Genomic DNA, 21,890 nt, shown 5'->3' on the forward strand with positions numbered 1-21,890 from the left:
TATATATATTTATACATGTTTTTTTTTCACTAACCCGGGTTCTCTAACAGGAAGTGGTGTTGTGCAGACAGAACAGTCAGGAAAAGCTGGGCCTGACGCTGTGCTACAGGACTGACGACGAGGAGGACGCAGCCATTTATGTAAGCCAGGTGGGTTTTCTTTTCCCGAACACTCTGGAGTCTTGGTCTTCTAATCCAGTGGAGGTGACTCTCACGGAGGAAACAACTCGGCGAAACATTTACCGATCTCTATTTTTGTGCCTTTGATGGAATGCAAATGCTGCTCATTAAAATGTAGAAATACAGGCGCCACATTGGGAATGTGTGTGTGTGTGTGTGTGTGTGTGTGTGTGTGTGTGTGTGTGTGTGTGTGTGTGTGTGTGTGTGTGTGTGTTATGTTTATATAATGATTATTAATGATGTGTTGTTTGTTGCCTGCACATGAATTTTGATGACTTGAACTAAACAGCAACACTCCCGAGATAAAGGAGGTAGAATTGGGAATAGTTGTGCACCTGCGAGTCGATGGTTGATGCATTGTTACTCCCTCCAGTCGACAGTACCACACTTTTTTCAACAGGCATTTAATGATGTTGAGCATGCCGTGAAAACTGTGCAAAATACAAAATGTATTATTAGAATACAATGCAACACAGGATGATTCTCATAAAGACCATGGAATATGTATTCACGACTCAAATAACTTTGGACTTAACCGAATAACATCACACGGCACACACACACACACATATATATATATATATATATATATATATATATATATGTATATATATATATATATATATATATATATATATATATATATATATATATATATATATATAGTGGATTTTAATAAAAAAATAATAAAATAAAAACCTGCGAAACAGGTTTGTACAGATATCGCCTTTGTGTTTTTTCTTACTTAATGTATATATATATATATATATATATATATATATATATATATATATATATGTTTGTATATTTATACATATATATACATATATATATCCATATATATATATATATATATATATATACATAAATACATACATATATATGTATGCATACATATATATGTATATATACATGCATATATTTGTATATATATATATATATATGTTTGTATATTTATACATAAACATATATGCGTATATATATATATATATATACATACATATATGTATATACATATAAATACACATAGAAATATGCATATCTGTATATATATATATTTATAAATTCATATGTATGTATATATAAATACATACACATATAGGCGTGTGTGTGTATATATATATATGTGTATATATACAGTATATACATATACATATATATATATATACATGTACATACATATATGTGTGTGTATATATACATATACACACACACGCATATATGTGTATGTATAATTAACCAATAACATCGTACGGCACACATATCAGCCACAACAACAAATATATATATATATATATATATATATATATATATATATATATATATCCTGATGATTGAGGGAACCCCTCATGAAACAGTTCTGTAGAGATGAAGTAGTCTTGTGATTTTTCCCACACCTACATATCACGCTCTACCACGGTATCGAGCAAAATTCTCAGGATAATCCAATCAAGATATATATATATATATATATATATATATATATATATATATATATATATATATATATATATATATATATATATATATATATACACACACACACATACATTTTGGTATACTGGTGGTAATTTGCCCTGGTCTGATGTTTACAAAACATTTACCTTCTTGTAGTTTCGCAACTTCACATTCAAGTTAGCTTAGCAGTTAGCATGACTTCTCGTCTCCTCCAGCCTTTGTTTTTGCTTCGTGTGTGCACGCTAGAGACACCTTTTAGAACCCTCTGTGTTACTTTAATCAACATATTTTTTTAATAATTGATATATGTCCAGATAAATCGTGACGGACCTAAGAATCGAGGAGTCCTCCAACCCCGAGGCGGACCACAAAATATTGCCGTTGATGTTGTTGTTCTTTGCTAAACGTATTATGTTCCACTTAAAACTCATTCAGAGAAAATAATGTACACGCTACGTGGCTCAGAACTGCAGAAAACATAATAATGGTACTAAAAGTGCTATGGGCATTCAATGGGCATTCCGTGGACTGATTGTTCTTTTATCTGCCAACTCAGACATTGCTACCTGATCATAATTGTTAGTGAGTTTTTATTTTGGTCTATTTATTTAATTATTTGTGTCATTACGACAGCAAACCAATATAGTTGCCATATATTCAAGGTAGGACAATCATAATGGACACTTTGGTACCTATGGAGGTTGTGATGAACATTACAGAGTGACGGAAGGGTTCATTTATGTTTGTGTTTATTGTTAGCATATTTCCTTGAATTGCCGCCGGGGCGCTAATTAATTTAAAACCTCTTCTCACTCCGGCTTATTAATTTGAGTGTGATGTAAGGATACCATCACGAAAAGCACATTTAATAAAAGAAACGTTATTATGGTCTTACCTTTACTTATAAATGAAGTCCATGCGCAGCTCCTTCTGATCAAAAGCATCGATAACTTATTTATAGAAGTCTTCCTTATCTTTCTTCAGTTTTAATGTCTCTCTGTCTCGATGGAGATCTTCCTTTATTACCTCCTGCTTCGATTGAAAGTCCAGTTTAGAAAACTGTTTTATTTTAGATATGTAATCCTCCATGTTAAAAGTGCAAGCGAGAGGAAAAAATAAACTCTTGCTGCTTGTTGTCACTTCTTCTGCAGCCGAGTAGTCGCAAGAAGGATCACTAGCGCCCTCTACCACCAGGAGGCGGGAGTCATTTAATGACTCATATTTGACACACGCAGCTACGGTATATTAATAAAACATAGCTGCTTACTGTTCTTTTTAGCATATTCAAAAGCTTGGACCTTAAATCCTACTGAATAGCTCTTAATCTTCTTCCCTTTATGCGATTTCAAATGATTGAAATCAGCCTCCTCCATTTTGAAAATGAAGACAGGTGAAGTGTCACTCGTGACGTGACGAGTTTGACCCGGCGGAAATTCTAGGCATATGGTAATTATTTGGCGAAACGAGTTTGACCCGGCGGAAATTCTAGACATGCGCTAATAAAAATAATATTTTGGGAAACGAGTTTGACCCGGCAGTAATTCTAGTCAGGCGCATACTAAATACCCGGCGGCAATTCAAGGAAATACGGCATGTGTGCTAAAATGTTCCAAATGTCAATGCAAAAAAACTTGAAAATAACAAAAAATAATAAAGGCTTGTTGTGATCGATTCTTTGTTGATTTCCGCAGGTGGAGCCAAACAGTTTAGCAGGAAGAGACGGCCGCATTATAAACGGAGATCGCATTCTCCAGGTAAGCCGTACATGGTGGAGTATTTTACATATGTAAATGCTGCGTTGACTTCTTGGAGACTCCTGGAGTGAGCACATGTATATTTAATTACCACATTTTACCAGGGAAATTAAAGTCCTTTGTCACAGCTCCACAAGGCTCTATATCATCTCTGCGGCTGCTCTTTGTCTCACTCGTGTTGAGCTTCCTTTTGAGAGGAGAACTATTTGAACATTAAACTGCATAAACAGAAGCTTAAACACCTTTGATGCACATTTTGCTACAAGTTCAAGAACAAACATTTGTGTACGCCACTACTTTTGCAGCTTACTATAAAAAACAAACATAAAAACCCATATAGAGAGACCAGTGGTATTAATTCACAGGCTGTAGTGTTTCGGATTTTGTGAGGGATCATGGTCCTCCCGGGCCCATTATCTCCTTAAGGCAGCCCCCATTACTCTCGGGAAGAAAAGATGAACACCTCCTGTCAAAGAAGAGTTAATTGTGTGGCGAGTAAAGACTCTGGAGAGGTCAGACTATAAGGAACATTCCCACAGATCGGGGAAGGATAGCCCAGTGATCGAACGTGTCTGTTCTTGGGAGACAAACATACAAAGCATCATGTTTGGCTTTTGTGCGCAGATAAATGGCTGTGGGGTGCAAGATAGAGAGAGGGCGGTCTCCCTGCTGTCGGGAGAAGATGCAAAGAGCATTGTCCTGCTGGTGACAAGGCCGGAGACGCAGGTTTGCATTTGCACATCAACAAGCAGTGTCTCGATAACATGTTACCGATCAGCTGTTGGTTTTTCAGATGGAAGAGGATGTGTGGCTTGATGATGAGCAACAGGAGCTTGTGGAAGAACTGAAGCTCCTGAAGGAAAGGGAGGAGGGTCGGAGGAAAGATGAGGTAACTAGAGAAACAAAGGTGGTTCCGTTTTGGGAAGAGTTGGAAAAACTAACTCCTCTTTTCATTCTTTGTCCGTAAGGAAAACGAAGAAAGGACAGCTGACACTTCCAGCGGTCAAGACAAAGACAGCGGGTTTGGATGTAGTAGAGACAGTCCGGACAGCCAACCTTTACTGGCCAGACTCTACAGGAGGAGTCCAGCCCAGTCCTTGAGGGAACAATGGCGAGCACAGCATCCGCACACAAAACAAGCTTCTGTGATATTGCAGGATTCTAAAAGCCAAGCTCGAGAGGAGCTAGTGAGTATTCACAGTGCTGGAAGCGGGATCTTAGGTTTGGAGAACCACTTCCAGCAACTGCTGGAACTCAAGTGTCAAATCCGGAACGGCGTAGAGTGCGGCGTGTACTCCATACGACACAGCATCGAGTGTAGTCTCACAGAGCGGGAAAGAGACGAGGACCTCGCGGAGGGCGAAGGGATGGAGCAGGAGTTGAGGATGTTAAACGAAGAGTTGCGTAACATCGAGCTAGAGTGCCAGAACATCATGCAAGCTCATCAGCTCCGCCAAGCACAACAGATGGACTCCTCCTGCTCATCCTCGCCAGGCAGGAGGCTCAGGGATGAGCGCAAGAGCCATGGCAGGCTTGCTGACATCCATGAACACCCAGAAGGTGATAAAATCCGAGAGAAGGACAGCTCCAGTGCCTACAACACGGCGGAGAGCGCACGATCCACTCCGCTGGGTAAGGAACGATCTCCTGAGCACTCCCTGCAGAGACGCATCAGCATAACCAACCAGAAGAACCTCCAGATGCCTTCACCCACGCCCTCCAGCTTCATCCCCATCCCAAAGCCTCAGGGATTAGCCAGCCAAGGTGGCCAACCGGATCCTTGCGCAGTTTTCTCCAGCAGCCCAGACCAGAGTAACCCTTCTCGATCAGAATCCGATCCGGCGCTGCCTGCGGACGATGAGAGGTGCGAGAAAAGGAGTAGAACCAAAGATTCAAAGACAAACCTTCCGCTTGCCTCGTTCCAATCCACCCCTTACCAAGGCTCAATTGGAACACGACAACTTCAGGTTCGTGTGAGGAAGACAAACCATACCAACCATTCAACAAAGTAGTAGGTTCTGTGCTAAAAATTGTTTGTTTCTTGCAGAGCTACATGCAACTCCTACAACAACACTCTTCCCTGGAGTATTCCCAGAGCCAAATGAGTTTGCTCAGTGTCTGCAGAGATCCACTGAACCGAATTGGTCTACCTGGGGAACCCCGTCTAGAGTGGAAGGTCAAAGTCAGGAACGACGGGTCTCGCTATGTGGCCCGGAGACCCGCACGTGACCGCATCCTGAGGGAGCGAGCGCTACGAATCCGGGAGGAGCGCAGCGGTGGCATGACCACGGACGACGACGCGATGAGCGAGATGAAGATGGGCCGCTACTGGAGCAAAGAGGAGAGGAAGCAGCACCTGGCCCGGGCCAGGGAGCAGAGAAAGAGAAGGGAGTTCATGCAGAAGAGTCGCTTCGAGTGTCTCAAGGAGGCTTGCGCGAGCGACGGCCGCAAGGAGATGAACATCTTGGAGCTGAGTCACAAGAAGATGATGAAGAAGCGGAACAAGAAGATTCTGGACAATTGGATGACCATTCAGGAGCTGATGAGTCACGGGGCACGAGCGCCGGAGGGCTCCAAAGTCCATAACGCCTTCTTATCCGTCACAACCGTTTAGGACTTGTTTACAGCGCACTTTTGGACACCATTTTTGCTGAGGACATGTAGCATTCCTTCACTTGAAGACTCTCTTTGCAACGTTTTACCGTGTTTTTGGACTGGAAAGACGTTTGTTCAAAAATCCATCACATCCAGTATTTCTGTATCGTGACTCCATCCGAAGCTTCATTCGAGGCAGTGTTTTTATACCAAGGGAAAATATGTTATTTTTCACACTTTGTACCCTCGCTACTCAAGTTTTTGTATGGACTTTTTTTACACTGAATGTTGTGTACATATGCTGTTGTGATCAAAACTGTGGCGGTCAAACATGACACTGATTGTACCATCGGATATTTATTATTAATCTGTTAATCCCATTGGTGGTGAAGAAGGAGCTGAGCCGGAAGGCAAAGCTCTCAATTCACCGGTCGGTCTACGTTCCCATCCTCACTTATGGTCATGAGCTTTGGGTTTTGTCCAAAAGGACAAGATCACGGGTACGGGTGGCCGAAATGAGTTTCTTCCGCCGGGTGGCGGGTCTCTCCCTTAGAGATAGGCTGAGAAGCTCTGTCATCCGGGAGGAACTCAAAGTAAAGCCACATAGAGAAGAACCAGATGAGGTGGTTCGGGCATCTGGTCAGGATGCCACCCGAACGCCTCCCTAGGGAGGTGTTTAGGGCACATCCGACTGGGGAAGACCCAGGACACGTTCGGAAGACTATGTCTCCAGGCTGGTCTGGGAACGCCTCGGGATCCCCCATGAAGAGCTGGACCAAGTGGCTGGGGAGAGGAAAGTTCGGGGCTTCCCTGCTTAGGCTGCTGCCCCCGTGACCCGACCTCGGATAAGCGGAAGAAGATGGATGGATATGTGCATGGTTTTAAACTGTCATCCGGGAGGAGTTCAAAGTAAAGCCACATGGAGAAGAACCAGATGAGGTGGTTCGGGCATCTGGTCAGGATGCCACCCGAACGCCTCCCGAGGGAGGTGTTTAGGGCACGTCCAACCGGTAGGAGGCCACGGGGAAGACCCAGGACACGTTGGGAAGACTGGCCTGGGAACGCCTCGGGACCCCACGGGAAGAGCTGGACAAAGTGGCTGGGGAAAGGGAAGTCTGGGCTTCCCTGCTTAGGCTGTTGCCCCCGCGACCTGACCTCGGATAAGCAGAAGAATATGGATGGATGGATAATCCCATTGGAGATGACTGCAAAAAAAAAAGTACACAAAAAACGAAAATACAAAACAAGTACTGGAAGGTTTTTTGGAAGTTTTACCTCAACTAAGGACCCGATCCTTTAGTGAATTATGTCATTTATTTAAAATGTTCGATACACATATTTATATTGGTTCCTATTATTTATATGTATTGTGATTTATCATTCTGATAATGAGACACATTTTGAGATGTCAATAAATGTCTCACATTTGCAGCCTTAAAACCCAAAATGAAATGTCTTTTCATTCAGTCCCTCAGTGCTTAATTGGAACAACACCTTCTGTGTTGATTATAAGGAGGCTTTTCGGGTGTCACCGTATTTTCCAGACCATAGGGCGCATCGGATTATAAGGCGCATCGCCGATGAGCGGGTCTCGTCATTACATGTTATGTCAATCAATCAATCAATCAATGTTTATTTATATAGCCCCAAATCACAAATGTCTCAAAGGACTGCACAAATCATTACGACTACGACATCCTCGGAAGAACCCACAAAAGGGCAAGGAAAACTCACACCCAGTGGGCAGGGAGAATTCACATCCAGTGGGACGCCAGTGACAATGCTGACTATGAGAAACCTTGGAGAGGACCTCAGATGTGGGCAACCCCCCCCCGCCCCCCCCTCTAGGGGACCGAAAGCAATGGATGTCGAGCGGGTCTAACATGATACTGTGAAAGTTCAATCCATAGTGGCTCTAACACAGCCGCGAGAGTTCAGTTCAAGTGGATCCAAGACAGCAGCGAGAGTCCCGTCCACAGGAAACCATCTCAAGCGGAGGCGGATCAGCAGCGTAGAGATGTCCCCAACCGATACACAGGCGAGCGGTCCATCCTGGGTCTCGACTCTGGACAGCCAGTACTTCATCCATGGTCATCAGACCGGACCTGATCCATAAGGGAGGGGGGGACATAGGAGAAAAAAGAAAAGAAGCGGCAGATCAACTGCTCTAAAAAGGAGGTCTATTTAAAGGCTAGAGTATACAGATGAGTTTTAAGGTGAGACCACAAGGAAGTGTTTTACATTCATAAATAATAATAATAGTACGACTGTTGCGTTTAGGACGCATTTTGATGCGCGAAGTGTCACCCCCAGATGCTACAGGACTTGGAGCAGCAGGATTGAAGGTAGGAGATTGTTTATTGTGCAAAATACAAAATAACACGTGGCAAAAGGTAAAACAAACGCAGGTGAAGCTAAATGCTCACAGTTTAGCAAGAGTCGAGTTCAGAGTCCACAGAAGGCTCCGGAAGCTATGCTAGGACTTAGCAGAGTAAATACAAAGAGGAATAGTAAACACAACTGTTGCACAGAGCAAAGAAAACATCCAGCACGAACTAAGGTGGCAAACAATAATCACAAACAGGTGTGGTCAGGAGCCAGTGCAGGAGGAGAAAATTAAGTCGCATGGTGACAAATGAAAACAAGGAATTGCTCAAACGAAGGGATCGGCAAGAGTCCAGAAATGATCAAAAGCCCAAATCTTAACAACAAACGATCCGTGTAGAGCAGGGGTGTCGAACTCAAATACAGAGTGGGCCAAAATGTGAAACTGAACAAACAAATGAACCTTTTAATAGGGACCCAAACAAGTTTTGCATTGAATATTAAACAAGCAAGCCTTATATAACTTTATTGTCACATGCAAAATTGAGTTTCAAATATAATAATAATAATTAAAAATATCAATGGCATATCAAATAAAATTTAAATCCAAATTTAATGCCTCTTTTCTATTTGCAGCCTTCTGAGGTAAATTATCAAAATATATTGTAGCGTCCCGAAAGAGTTAGTGCTGCAAGGGGTTCTGGGTATTTGTTCTGTCGTGTTCATGTTATGTTACAGTGCGGATGTTCTCCCGAAATGTGTTTGTCAATCTTGTTTGGTGTGAGTTCACAGTGTGGCGCATATTTGTAACGGTGTTAAGGTTGTTTATACGGCCACCCTCAGTGTGACCTGTATGGCTGTTGACCAAGTATGCCTTGCATTCACTTATGTGTGTGTAATAGCCGCATATATTATGCGAGTGGGCCTGCACGCTGTTTGTGTGGAGGAAATGCGGACGTGACGACAGGTTGTAGAGAATGCTAAAGGCCCTCAATATTGTTGTCCGGGTGAAAATCGGGAGAATGCTTGCTTGCCTTGGGAGATTTTCAGGAGGGGCGCTGAACTTTGGGAGGATTGGCAAGTGTGAGAAATTGCGGAGTTAAAGCTAGGGGCGCCAAAAAGGGGGGGTAAAGGAGACGGATTATAGAAGTGAAGTGAAGTGAATTATATTTCTATAGCGCTTTTCTCGTGTGACTCAAAGCGCTTTACATAGTGAAACCCAATATCTAAGTTACATTTAAAGCAGTGTGGGTGGCACTGGGAGCAGGTGAGTAAAGTGTCTTGCCCAAGGACACAACGGCAGTGACTAGGATGGCGGAAGAGGCCAATGATGGAGGGGGGCCCAGAGAGGCCCCTAATGATGATGAAATTATATGAAATTATGTGTTGGGGGCCCTGTAAATCCCTAGCGGCGCCCCTGGTTACAGCAGCACCGCTGCTGTGTAATAACGGCGGGCCAGCTGTAATGTTCATTTGATATTGCCTCAAGGGCCAAATTAAATTACATGGTGGCCCAAATTTGGCCCGCGGGCCAGAATTTGACACCCATGGTGTAGCGCAGGGGTCGGGAACCTTTTTGGCTGAGAGAGCCATGAAAGCAAAATATTATAAAATGTATTTCCGAGAGAGCCATATAATAATTCTTAACACTGAATACAAATAAATGTGTGCATTTTTAAGTAAGACTAACATTTTAGGAATATAATAAGTATCTTCTTCTTTTTAATAACATTGTTATTCTGAAGCTAATGAATAAAATAGTTCTTACCATTAATGCGACTTCTTGAACAGGAACGGTAGAAAACGGAGGGATGGATTAAAATGCATGAGAATGTTTTATATTTGGAACGTTATTTTTAACACTGTGATTACCAGCGGAATTATTCATTACTTATCGCTGTGTTTTTCAACCACTGTGCCGCGGCACACTATATACAGTCTGGTGTGTCGTGGGAGAGATTATGGAATTTCACCTATTTGGCTTGATAATATTTTTGGCAAACCTGTAACTATAATTCAAAAATGTGCTGTTATTGAGAGTAAGAGTGTAATACTCTTCCATATCAGTAGGTGGCAGCAGGAAGCTAGTTACTTTTGTAGATGTCGTGATCACAATATGCATGTAGGTAAAAAGGTATCCAACACTTAAACTAAAAATAAACAAAAGGCAAGCGCCGCTAAGAAAAGGCATTGAAGCAAAACAAAACTAAAACTGAACTGGCTGCAAAGTAAACAAAAACAGAATGCTGGACGACAGCAAAGACTTACAGTGTGCGGAGCAGACGGCGTCCACAAAGTACATCCGTACATGGCTTGACAATCAACAATGTCCACACAAAGAAGGAGTGCGACCGCACAACTTAAATAGTCTTGATTGTAAAAACAAAGCAGGTGCGATGAATAGCATTCAAGGAGGACATGAAACTGCTGCAGGAAAATACCAACAAAAGAGGAAAAGCCACCAAAATAGGAGCGCAAGTAACACAGGAAAACACAAAGACATGCACCTGGGGATAGGCCCCTCCCACCTCCAAAGACATGCACCTGGGGATAGGTTGATTGGCAACACTAAATGGTCCCTAGTGTGTGAATGTTGTCCGTCTATCTGTGTTGGCCCTGCGATGAGATGGCAACTTGTTCAGGGTGTACCCCGCCTTCTGCCCTATTGCAGCTGAGATAGGCGCCAGCGCCCCCCCCCGCGACCCCAAAAGGGAATAAGCGGTAGGAAATGGATGGATGGATGAATTTCATAGAGAACATCGACGATAAAGTTCGCAACTTTTGGTCACTAATAAAAAAGCCTTGCCTGTACCGGAAGTAGCAGACGAAGTGGGCGTGACGTCACGGGTTGTGGAGCTCCTCACATTGTCTAAAATCATGGCCACCAGCAGCTAGAGCGATTCGGACCGAGAAAGCGACAATTTCCCCATTAATTTGAGCAAGGATGAAAGAAGCAAAGAAGGGCTTCACGGTGGCAGAGGGGTTAGTGCGTCTGCCTCCCAATACGAAGGTCCTGCAGTCCTGGGTTCAAATCCAGGCTCGGGATCTTTCTGTGTGGAGTTTGCATGTTCTCCCCGTGAATGCGTGGGTTCCCTCCGGGTACTCCGGCTTCCTCCCACCTCCAAAGACATGCACCTGGGGATAGGCCCCTCCCACCTCCAAAGACATGCACCTGGGGATAGGTTGATTGGCAACACTAAATGGTCCCTAGGGTGTGAATGTGAGTGTGAATGTTGTCTGTCTATCTGTGTTGGCCCTGCGATGAGGTGGCGACTTGTCCAGGGTGTACCCCGCCTTCCGCCCGATTGCAGCTGAGATAGGCGCCAGCGCCCCCCGCGACCCCAAAAGGGAATAAGCGGTAGAAAATGGACGTGAAGTGAAGTGAATTATATTTATATAGCGCTTTTCTCTAGTGACTCAAAGCGCTTTACATAGTGAAACCCAATATCTAAGTTACATTTAAACCAGTGTGGGTGGCACTGGGAGCAGGTGGGTAAAGTGTCTTGCCCAAGGACACAACGGCAGTGACTAGGATGGCGGAAGCGGGAATCGAACCTGCAACCCTCAAGTTGCTGGCACGGCCGCTCTACCAACCGAGCTATGCCGCCCCCGGAGCGATGGAGTTATAACTTGAGCGGACCCTGGCTAAAAAAAATGAATATTTCCTGGGAAAAACGGTCTGAGTTTCCTTCTCAAAACAACTTTTTCTGTCGAAACGTGTTACGTTCACAACGCAATCAGCGCTGAAAAAAACGGAATGCCTATTTCCGGCTGATTATAACGCGCCGGTGATTGCTAATTGAACACGCGGGAGCCTCGCTAATTGCGGCACCTGGGTTACACCACCTCCGGTGTCTGACATCCCCGTGTTAGTACTGCCTGCTGGAAATCAGAAGGTTTCTCTTCGACGTTTCCTGGCCTGACGAGGCGTGATCACGTCACGGCAGTTGCTAGGACGCGTGCATTAACGGCGCTTGAACACGAGGGGGATGTGCGCTAAGCCCGACTCGCATTTCAGAGCATCAAGGAGACGTCTCCTCATCCTCTGTCAATCTGCCGTCCACAGCCCAGTGAGCTGAGGAGTTAACGAGACCCGTCACAGTAGCCCCCACACCCCCCCGAGTGTGCATCCCTGAATAGTCCCAGTCACATGACGCCAAATAATGTGCCGGCGACTCCGCACAGCCTCTTAATAACCCGTTTCAAGACCATGCCGCCGTCGACTGGCGCTGTGGATATGAATATGTGGAACCCGTCTTCTCCTCGGCTGTACAAGCGCCAGCTCATTCATATTCCAGCAGCTGCGGAACACGTCGATTGGCGACGTCCCGGCGTTCTTTTAATCTGCCGCCGCCGCCTTTGATGCGGCGCCTGAATGAGCTGGAGGAAGTCAGGTGTTCCGGGGACGCCGCTTAAGATGATAAACTGTTTACCTTTCATTTGCACCAAAATTTAAATAAAATCGACTAATTGATTGTACAAACCCCGTTTCCATATGAGTTGGGAAATTGTGTTAGATGTAAATATATCCAATCCAATCCAATCCACTTTATTTATATAGCACATTTAAACAACAATAACGTTTCCAAAGTGCTGCACAGCCATGTTAAAAAAAATTGTAAAAAAAATAAAAAAATAAAAATAAAAAAATTAAAATAAAAAATAAAAAATAAAAAAAAAATAGATATATATACATATTATTCTCCACCAATGACTGAATGAAAACAAAAAATAAATATATATAAAAACAATAAAAACAATATAAAAACAAATATGATTAAAAACTATTTTAAAGGGTAAAATCAATTAAAACAGTAAAATAGACATCAAAGTTATGTTAAAAAAAAATAGGAAAAAAAAAATATATATATATATATATATATATACATATTATGCTCCACCAATGACTGAATAAAAACAAAAAATAAATAAATATAAAAACAATAAAAACAATATAAAAACAAATATGATTAAAAACTATTTTAAAGGGTAAAATCAATTAAAACAGTAAAATAGACATCAAAGTTATAATGTTAAAAAAAATTGGAAATATATATATATATATATATATATATATATATATATATATATATATATATATATATATATACATATTATGCTCCACCAATGACTGAATAAAAACAAAAAATAAATAAATATAAAAACTATAAAAACAATATAAAAACAAATATGATTAAAAACTACTTTAAAGGGTAAAATCAATTACAACAGTAAAATAGACATCAAAGTGTATAAAAAACACAGAGGACAACAGAGGACAAAGGACCACACAACTCACGTAGTGTTAAAAGCCAAAGAATAAAAGTGGGTCTTAAGACGAGACTTAAAAGAGTCTACTGTGGAAGCAGTTTGAACATGGAGCGGCAGAGTGTTCCAGAGCTTAGGGCCGAACACAGAGAAGGTCCTGTCTCCCCTGGTCTTAAGTCTGGTCTTGGGCACCACGAGCTGGAACTGGCTCTCGGACCTCAGAGCGCGCGCAGGAATGGATGAGGATGAGGTCCGAGATATATTGAGGTGCCAGTCCATGTAAAGATTTAAAAACAAACAGCAATGTTTTAAAATCAATTCTAAAATGAACAGGGAGCCAGTGCAAACTCTGAAGAATTGGGGTTATATGCTGGTGTTTCCTGGCCCCGGTTAAAAGTCCTGCTGCCCCGTTCTGGACTAACTGCAACCGGGAGAGAGCTTTTTGGCATTGCAGTAGTCCAGGCCACTTGAAATAAAAGCATGCACCACTTGTTCAAAAAGGTTAAAAGATAAAAACGGTTGAACCTTTACTAAAAGACGAAGGTGATTAAAACGCCATTGACTTGTTTGTCTAGTTTAAAATTGTTGTCTATAGTGACGCCAAGGCTGGTGACTTTGGGACGCACATAATTTTGCAATGGTCCCAAGTCAGTGAGGGCCGGACTAAAAACTAAAATGACCGTTTTTCCCTCATTCATTATTAAAAAATTCTGGGCTAACCAAGCCTTGACGTCACATAGACAGTTAAGAAGAGGGGTCAGGGGGCCGTGGCTTTTTGAAATCGGCATATAAATTTGGCAGTCATCTGCATAAAAGTGATAAAACACTCCATGTTTCTTAAAAATATCTCCAAGAGGGAGGAGATAAAGAGCGAACAGGATGGGGCCTAAAATAGATCCCTGGGGGACACCACAGTAAAGCGGGGCAGAAGAGGAGGTGGCGTCCCCCAGCCTGACAGAGAAGGACCTCTCAGACAGGTAAGATCTGAACCACTCTAACGCAGTCCCGCTGACACGCACACAGTCTCTCAGGCGGTCTAAAAGAATTGTGTGGTCGACTGTGTCAAAGGCAGCTGGAAGATCTAAAAGCACTGAAATGGCAGAGCTGCCAGAATCAGACATTAAAAGCAAGTCATTAAAAACCTTTAAAAGTGCAGATTCAGTACTGTGCAAAGCTTTGTATCCAGACTGAAATGGATCTAAAGTGCTATTTTCATCTAAAAAAAACAAAAAAAAACGGAATACAATAATTTGCAAATCCTTTTCAAGCCATATTCAGTTGAATATGCTACAAAGACAACATATTTGATGTTCAAACTCATAAACATGTTTTTGTTGTTGCAAATAATCATTAACTCTGGAATTTGATGCCAGCAACACGTGACAAAGAAGTTGGGAAAGGTGACAATAAATATTGATAAAGTTGAGAAATGCTCATCAAACACTTATTTGGAACATCCCACAGGTGTGCAGGCTAATTGGGAACAGGTGGGTGCCATGATTGGGTATAAAAACAGCTTCCATAAAATTCCAAGTAATTCACAAACACGGATGGGGCGAGGGTCACCAATTTGTAAGCAAATAGTCAAAAAGTTTTAGAACAACATTTCTCAACGAGCTATTGCAAGGAATTTAGGGATTTTACCATCTACGGTCCATAAAATCATAAAAAGGTTCAGGAAATCTGAAGAAATCACTGCACGTAAGAGATTATATTACGGACCTTTGACCCCTCAGGCAGTACTGCATCAAAAACCGAGATCAGTGTGTAAAGGATATCACCACATGGGCTCAGGAACACTTCATAAAACCACCGTCAGTAACTACAGTTGGTCGCTACATCTGTAAGTGCAAGTTAAAAGTCTACTACGCAAAGCCAAACCCATTTATCAACAACACCCTGAAACGCTGCCGGCTTGGCTGGGCCCAAGCTCATCTAAGATGGACTGATGCAAAGTGGAAAAGTGTTCCGTGGTCTGACGAGTCCACATTTTAAATTATATTTGGAAACTATGGACGTGGGGTCCTCCAGAACAAAGAGGAAAATAACCATCCGGATTGTTATAGGCGCAAAGTTGAAAAGCCAGCATGTGTGATGGTATGGGGGTGCATTAGTGTCCAAGGCATGGGTAACTTACACATATGTGAAGGCACCATTAATGCTGAAAGGTACATACAGGTTTTGGAACAACATATGTTGTCATCCAAGCAACGTTATCATGGACGCCCCTGCTTATTTCAGCAAGACAATGCCAAGCCACGTGTTACAACCTACTCAGTGGCCTAGTGGTTGGAGTGTCCGCCCTGAGATCGGTAGGCTGTGAGTTCAAACCCCGGCCGAGTCATACCAAAGACTATAAAAATGGGACACATTACCTCCCTGCTTGGTACTCAGCATCAAGGGTTGGAATTGGGGGTTAAATCACCAAAAATGTTTCCCGGGCGCGGCACCACTGCTGCCCACTGCTCCCCTCACCTCCCAGGGGGTGATCAAGAGTGATGGGTCAAATGCAGAGAATAATTTCGCCACACCAAGAGTGTGTGTGACAATCATTGGTACTTTAACTTTAACAACAGCATGGCTTCATAGTAAAAGAGTGCGGGTACTTTCCTGGCCCGCCTGCAGTCCAGACCTGTCTCCCATGGAAAATGTGTGGCGCATTATGAAGCGTAAAATACGACAGCGGAGACCCCGGACTGTTGAAGGACTGAAGCTCTACATAAAACAAGAATGGGAAAGAATTCCACTTTCAAAGCTTCAACAATTAGTTTCCTCAGTTCCCAAACGTTTATTGAGTGTTGTTAAAAGAAAAGGTGATGTAACACAGTGGTGAACATGCCCTTTCCCAACTACTTTGGCACGTGTTGCAGCCATGAAATTCTAACTTAATTATTTGCAGAAAAAAAAAGAAAAAGTTTATGAGTTTGAACATCAAATATGTTGTCCTTGTAGCATATTCAACTGAATATGGGTTGAAAAAGATTTGCAAATCATTGTATTCTGTTTATATTTACATCTAACACAATTTCGTAACTCATATGGAAACAGGGTTTGTATATATATATATATATATATATATATATATATATATATATATATATATATATGTATATTTATGTAACACCACATTCACCGCTAATACTTATACATGCCAACCCTCCCGATTTTTGATTCATTCATTATTGTTATTTTATTTTAAAATGTATTATTAGCCTGTGGAAAAAGTTTATTTTGATATTTACCTCAGAGGGCTGCAAATAGAAAAGAGGCATTCAATTTTTATTTAAATTTCATTTGATATGCCATTGATATTTTTTGATTATTATTATTATTTTTTATTTAAAATTTCATTTTGCATGTCACTATAAAGTTATATAGTGAAGTGAAGTGACTTATATTTATATAGCGCTTTTCTCTAGTGACTCAAAGCGCTTTTACATAGTGAAACCCAATATCTAAGTTACATTTAAACCAGTGTGGGTGGCACTGGGAGCAGGTGGGTAAAGTGTCTTGCCCAAGGACACAACGGCGGTGACTAGGATGGCGGAAGCGGGAATCGAACCTGCAACCCTTTAAGTTGCTGGCACAGCCACTCTACCAGCCAAGAATAACAAACACATTTCGGGAGAACATCCGCACCGTAACACAACATAAACACAACAGAACAAATACCCAGAACCCCTTGCAGCACTAACTCTTCCGGGACGCTACAATATAACAAGCAATAATTAATGTTTAACTCATGCACTTTCTCTTGCTACTTCAAAGCTTGAATGTTTGATTCATTCATTATTGTTATTTTATTTTAAAATGTATTATTAGCCTGTGGAAAAAGTTTATTTGGATATTTACCTCAGAGGGCTGCAAATAGAAAAGAGGCATTCAATTTTTATTTAAATTTTATTTGATATGCCATTGATATTTTTTGATTATTATTATTATTTTTATTTAAAATTTCATTTTGCATGTCACTATAAAGTTATATAGTGAAGTGACTTATATTTATATAGCGCTTTTCTCTAGTGACTCAAAGTGCTTTTACATAGTGAAACCCAATATCTAAGTTACATTCAAACCAGTGTGGGTGGCACTGGGAGCAGGTGGGTAAAGTGTCTTGCCCAAGGACACAACGGCAGTGACTAGGATGGCGGAAGCGGGAATCGAACCTGCAACCCTTTAAGTTGCTGACATGGCCACTCTACCAACCGAGCTATGCCGTCCTATAAGCCTTGCTTGTTCAATATCTAACGCAAAACTTGTTTGGGTCCCTATTAAAAGGTTCATTTGTTCAACCTTGGCCCTTTGGCTTTGTTCAGTTTTAAATGTGGGCCCACTCTGTATTTGAGTTTGACACCCCTGATCTAAACTGTCTTTTCCTGAAACTGAACAAAAGTTATATGTCCCCTGATGTTTAAAAAATGGGTCTTTAGCTATGTGTCCAACTCCAACCTGGAGTAGTGGATTGCACTTTGTCAGGCCTCTACCTGCAGACCTGTCCAACTTGGGTGTCCCACCTGAAGACTAAGCTCCTGCTGGTATAGCTCTTACGGTCACTGAGGCACGCAAACACCCCCTGACCACAATAAGGTGGCAATCCCTCAGGGGGGGAAACTGAAAAATTAAAATAAATGAATAAAATAAAATAAAATAAATCATCCTTCATCCAGATTTTATCAACCAACAACATAACATTTATCCTAACTCTCAAAAAAAATTTGACCCAAAGAAGGACTTCACACACTACAGTCAATATCTACAAAACTGAAAGGTAGTCTGATGAATAATGATAAAAAAAGAATCTCAAACTAATTTATAAAACAGAACGTGGGCACAAAATGCATTCACTCCAATGTGTGTGTGTTGCCCACTTGCTTGTAAATTGATGAAAACGGCTGTGTTTTTGTTTTTAGGTGTCTTGGTCATATCAAATGAAACTTATAATTTGTTTATTACAAAATGTAGATTGAAACATCAAAGGTTGACTATGTAGACTTACAAGAAAAACTACAGAAAAAGAATTCCAGCAGTCGATTGCCAGACCGTTGCTAAGTAAAACGGACCGTTGCTAGGGACTCCGCTCTGAACAGAGGACAGCAGAGGAGGACTGCTAAGCAGGATATATACCTTATGTTTCATTTTTACCCTCATTAACAGCATCATAAATGACTTGTAGCTTGTTACAGGGACAGTGGAGGCTCTCTGCCTTCCAAGCCACTGCTGTCACTGCTCTCGTCAAGTTGTAAAAAAAAAAAAAAAAAAAAGGAACTCCGTAGCACCGAAAGTCCGCAACGATAAACGTGTTTATGACACAAATACACCCATCCTAACAAGTATATGATAAATGTAGACAACTTTTCCTTTTCTTTTACTTTCATACTGCAACAGTGATTGGATGTTTACTGAGGGCTGAGGTGTGTGTGTCTGCTGCGCAGCCTGTGGAATGGTGAATACACGCACAGCGGAGGGAGGGATTAGAGGGAAGCCAACACTACTATATCGTGTGTGTCCAATTTTTCGGCGGATTTTTCCGCTAGTGCAGATCATTTTGTCAACTTGTAATGTAGTAATTTTGGGAGTTTATTAAAATTTACTTTCTCAAATTTTGATTTGAGGGGGCAAGACATTTATTTAAGGGGGCTCTGCCCCCTCTTGCCCCTGCGTTGAGCCGGCCATGCTTCGTGCAGTAATTGACTGAAAGATCGCTCACTCGCCGCCTTTGTGGCGCAAGCGTGATGACGTCCTGTTAGTGCTGGGAAAATGCATTTGTAGACAATATGATTTGCTTGAGCGCCTAGGAGACACAGTAACAAGCGGTAGAAAAGGGATTGATGGACAGGCGAAAAAGGACAGATTAAAAAAAATGTATATATATTAGGGCTGGGCAACGATTAAAAATTTTAATCAAAGTTAATCGCACTATTTCTCTGATTAATCGCGATTAACTGCATTGTATACGCAAAACCCAATAATGAATTCAAAAGTAGTGTGTAGTGCACCTTTATTGGAATATTATCCTACATGAACAAAAGCGCCAAAACATTTGTTGTGCAAACACAATTTAAATCAGTCCTTGTTAAACAGTAGCAGTTAAATAGCATATTTTATGAAAATCAACTCCAAAAATGTAAATACAAACATTTCAGCTTATTGCCACTGCCAGGGTATTTAAGTTATCCTGTTTGTTATGGAAAATAAATATAATCTACATACAAATCTCTGAGCCACAATCATAACATCTGAACAGGCAATTTCTGAGGTAACAGCAGAAACATTTTTTTAATCAGGGATCTTATGTTTAAAAAACCTATATTATAGGTAGTGGGCTTTTTTAGGGAATTTTTGATGAAATTATCCGTAGTAGCAATATTAATAATGTTGTGTTTATTCTGCGTAGTGCACTTAAAATAATTATGACCATATCTAGGAATTGATATGATGGGAATTTTCCGATTGTTTGCTTGGTGCTTTGATAAACTGAACGCATCATATACATGGTACTATATTGTGATGTTATGAGCCAGGGAAAAAAAGAAGTACCCCACCCAGCATGCAACAGGAGTGACGAGCATGCGCGGTAGCCCGGTATAGGTTGTGTCGCCATGACGGCATTTTGTATGTTGTGATATGCACGCTCTGAAAGCAAACGTTAAGAACTCAGCCAACACTCCTGGTCTGCATTATTCATAAATAGACAGACAACACATATACTCCGCTGCTTCACAGGCCGCTGGATGTAGCCGGCAAAGTATTCCCATGCTAGCTAGCCGGTCTAGCAAGCACGCCTCATTCAGTCCAAAACGGCCCGATCTATCCACATTCAGAATTGTCTGGCGGTCGTAAGTGATCCCGGAGTGACCACGCTGTAAGCCAGCCATGACATTTGCAGAATTGTCCGGTATTTTTGCCAAATGTTCCATCTTTACCAAGAGCCCCTCGACGCCGGGCGACGCCATCTTGTTAAGAAAAGGCGTTAACAAAATAAAAGCATGTAAACAACATACGCAAATGTGCGATAAAATAATTGTCGGCGCTAATAGATTGATGAGTTAACTCATAATTAACGCACTAATTTGCCCACCCCTAATAAATACCTTTTTTTTTTTATTAGTCAGGACTACCCGTGGGCTGGATTTTGGACGCTGGTGTGCCGTATCTGCCTAGGAGACTCAGTAACTATAGTCACTGGAAATCCATTGAAATCTGCCTGGTCTAACGCGGTACATCTCTACACAATTATCATGTTTGATGGAACTATTTTCACCTCCTCCGTGAAACCACAGCGCCTTTTTTTTTTTTCCCTTTTGCCAGCCGTAACGAGGCGTAAACAAAGGTGTCGTCCGTCAAAATATGTCATTTGCACCGATTTTAAACTAGACAAACAAGTCAATGGCGTTTTAAAATCGTGTTTTTATCACCTCCGTCTTTTAGTAAAGGTTAAACCATTTTTATCTTTTAACCCAGGGTTGCCCACACTTTTTCTGCAGGCGAGCTACTTTTCAATTGACCAACTCGAGGGGATCTACCTCATTTATATATATCATTTATATTTATTTATTTATGAAAGAGACATTTTTGTAAACAAGTTCAATGTGTTTAATGATAATACAAGCATGTGTAACACATATAGATGTCTTTCTTTCACAAAGACAAGAATATAAGTTGGTGTATTACCTGATTCTGATGATTTGCATTGATTGGAATCAGACAGTAATGATGATAACGCCCACATTTTCAAATGGAGGAGAAAAAAAGTTGTCCTTTCTGTACAATACCAGATGAAAGTGGTTGTTTTTTGGCATCTAATTCATCCAGCTTCCATACACTTTACAAGAAAATCATTGGCGGCAAATTCCGTAGCTTGCTTGATTGACATTCACGGCACCCGAGGGTCTTGTGAGATGACGCTGGCTGCTGCCAGTTCATTATTATGAAAAAATGACAGAGAGGAAGACGAGAAACACTTTTTATTTCAACAGACTTTCGCGCCGTCCCTTCCGTCAAAACTCTAAAGGCCGACTGCACATTTCCTATCTTCAATATAAAAGCCCTGCTTCATGCTGCCTGCGCTAACAAAATAAGAGTCTCGGAAAGCTGGCGTGCACAAGTGATGTGCACGCCAGCTTTCTGAGGGATCGCTTGTGCACGCCAGTTTTCCGAGACTCTGTATTTAGTTAGCGCAGGCAGCATGAAGCAGGGCTTTTATTGTGAAGATAGGAAATGTGCAGTCGGCCTTTAGAGTTTTGACGGAAGGTACGGCGCGAGACTCTGTTGAAATAAAAAGTGTTTCTCGCCTTCCTCTCGGTCATATTTT

The 21,890-nt window shown here is 41.7% G+C and overlaps 2 protein-coding genes across 2 annotated transcripts in view; one reads left to right on the forward strand and one right to left on the reverse strand.

Annotated features, from left to right (window-relative positions):
* pdzrn4 (PDZ domain containing ring finger 4) overlaps positions 1 to 7,032 on the forward strand; it is a 63,504-nt gene extending 56,472 nt beyond the window's left edge. The window contains exons 4-9 of the mRNA XM_061914279.1: positions 51 to 149; positions 3,329 to 3,391; positions 4,016 to 4,117; positions 4,185 to 4,280; positions 4,360 to 5,358; positions 5,439 to 7,032. Coding sequence (XP_061770263.1) covers positions 51 to 149; positions 3,329 to 3,391; positions 4,016 to 4,117; positions 4,185 to 4,280; positions 4,360 to 5,358; positions 5,439 to 6,005 — 1,926 coding nt within the window. The 3' untranslated portion in view covers positions 6,006 to 7,032. The remainder of the gene's footprint in view (positions 1 to 50; positions 150 to 3,328; positions 3,392 to 4,015; positions 4,118 to 4,184; positions 4,281 to 4,359; positions 5,359 to 5,438) is intronic.
* Positions 1 to 21,890, reverse strand: part of gxylt1b (glucoside xylosyltransferase 1b) — a 143,527-nt gene that overhangs the window by 51,075 nt on the left and 70,562 nt on the right. The gene's annotated exons all lie outside the window — the stretch shown is intronic.

This window comes from Nerophis ophidion, linkage group LG10 (genome assembly GCF_033978795.1).
Source record: "Nerophis ophidion isolate RoL-2023_Sa linkage group LG10, RoL_Noph_v1.0, whole genome shotgun sequence".
Lineage (NCBI taxonomy): Eukaryota > Metazoa > Chordata > Actinopteri > Syngnathiformes > Syngnathidae > Nerophis > Nerophis ophidion.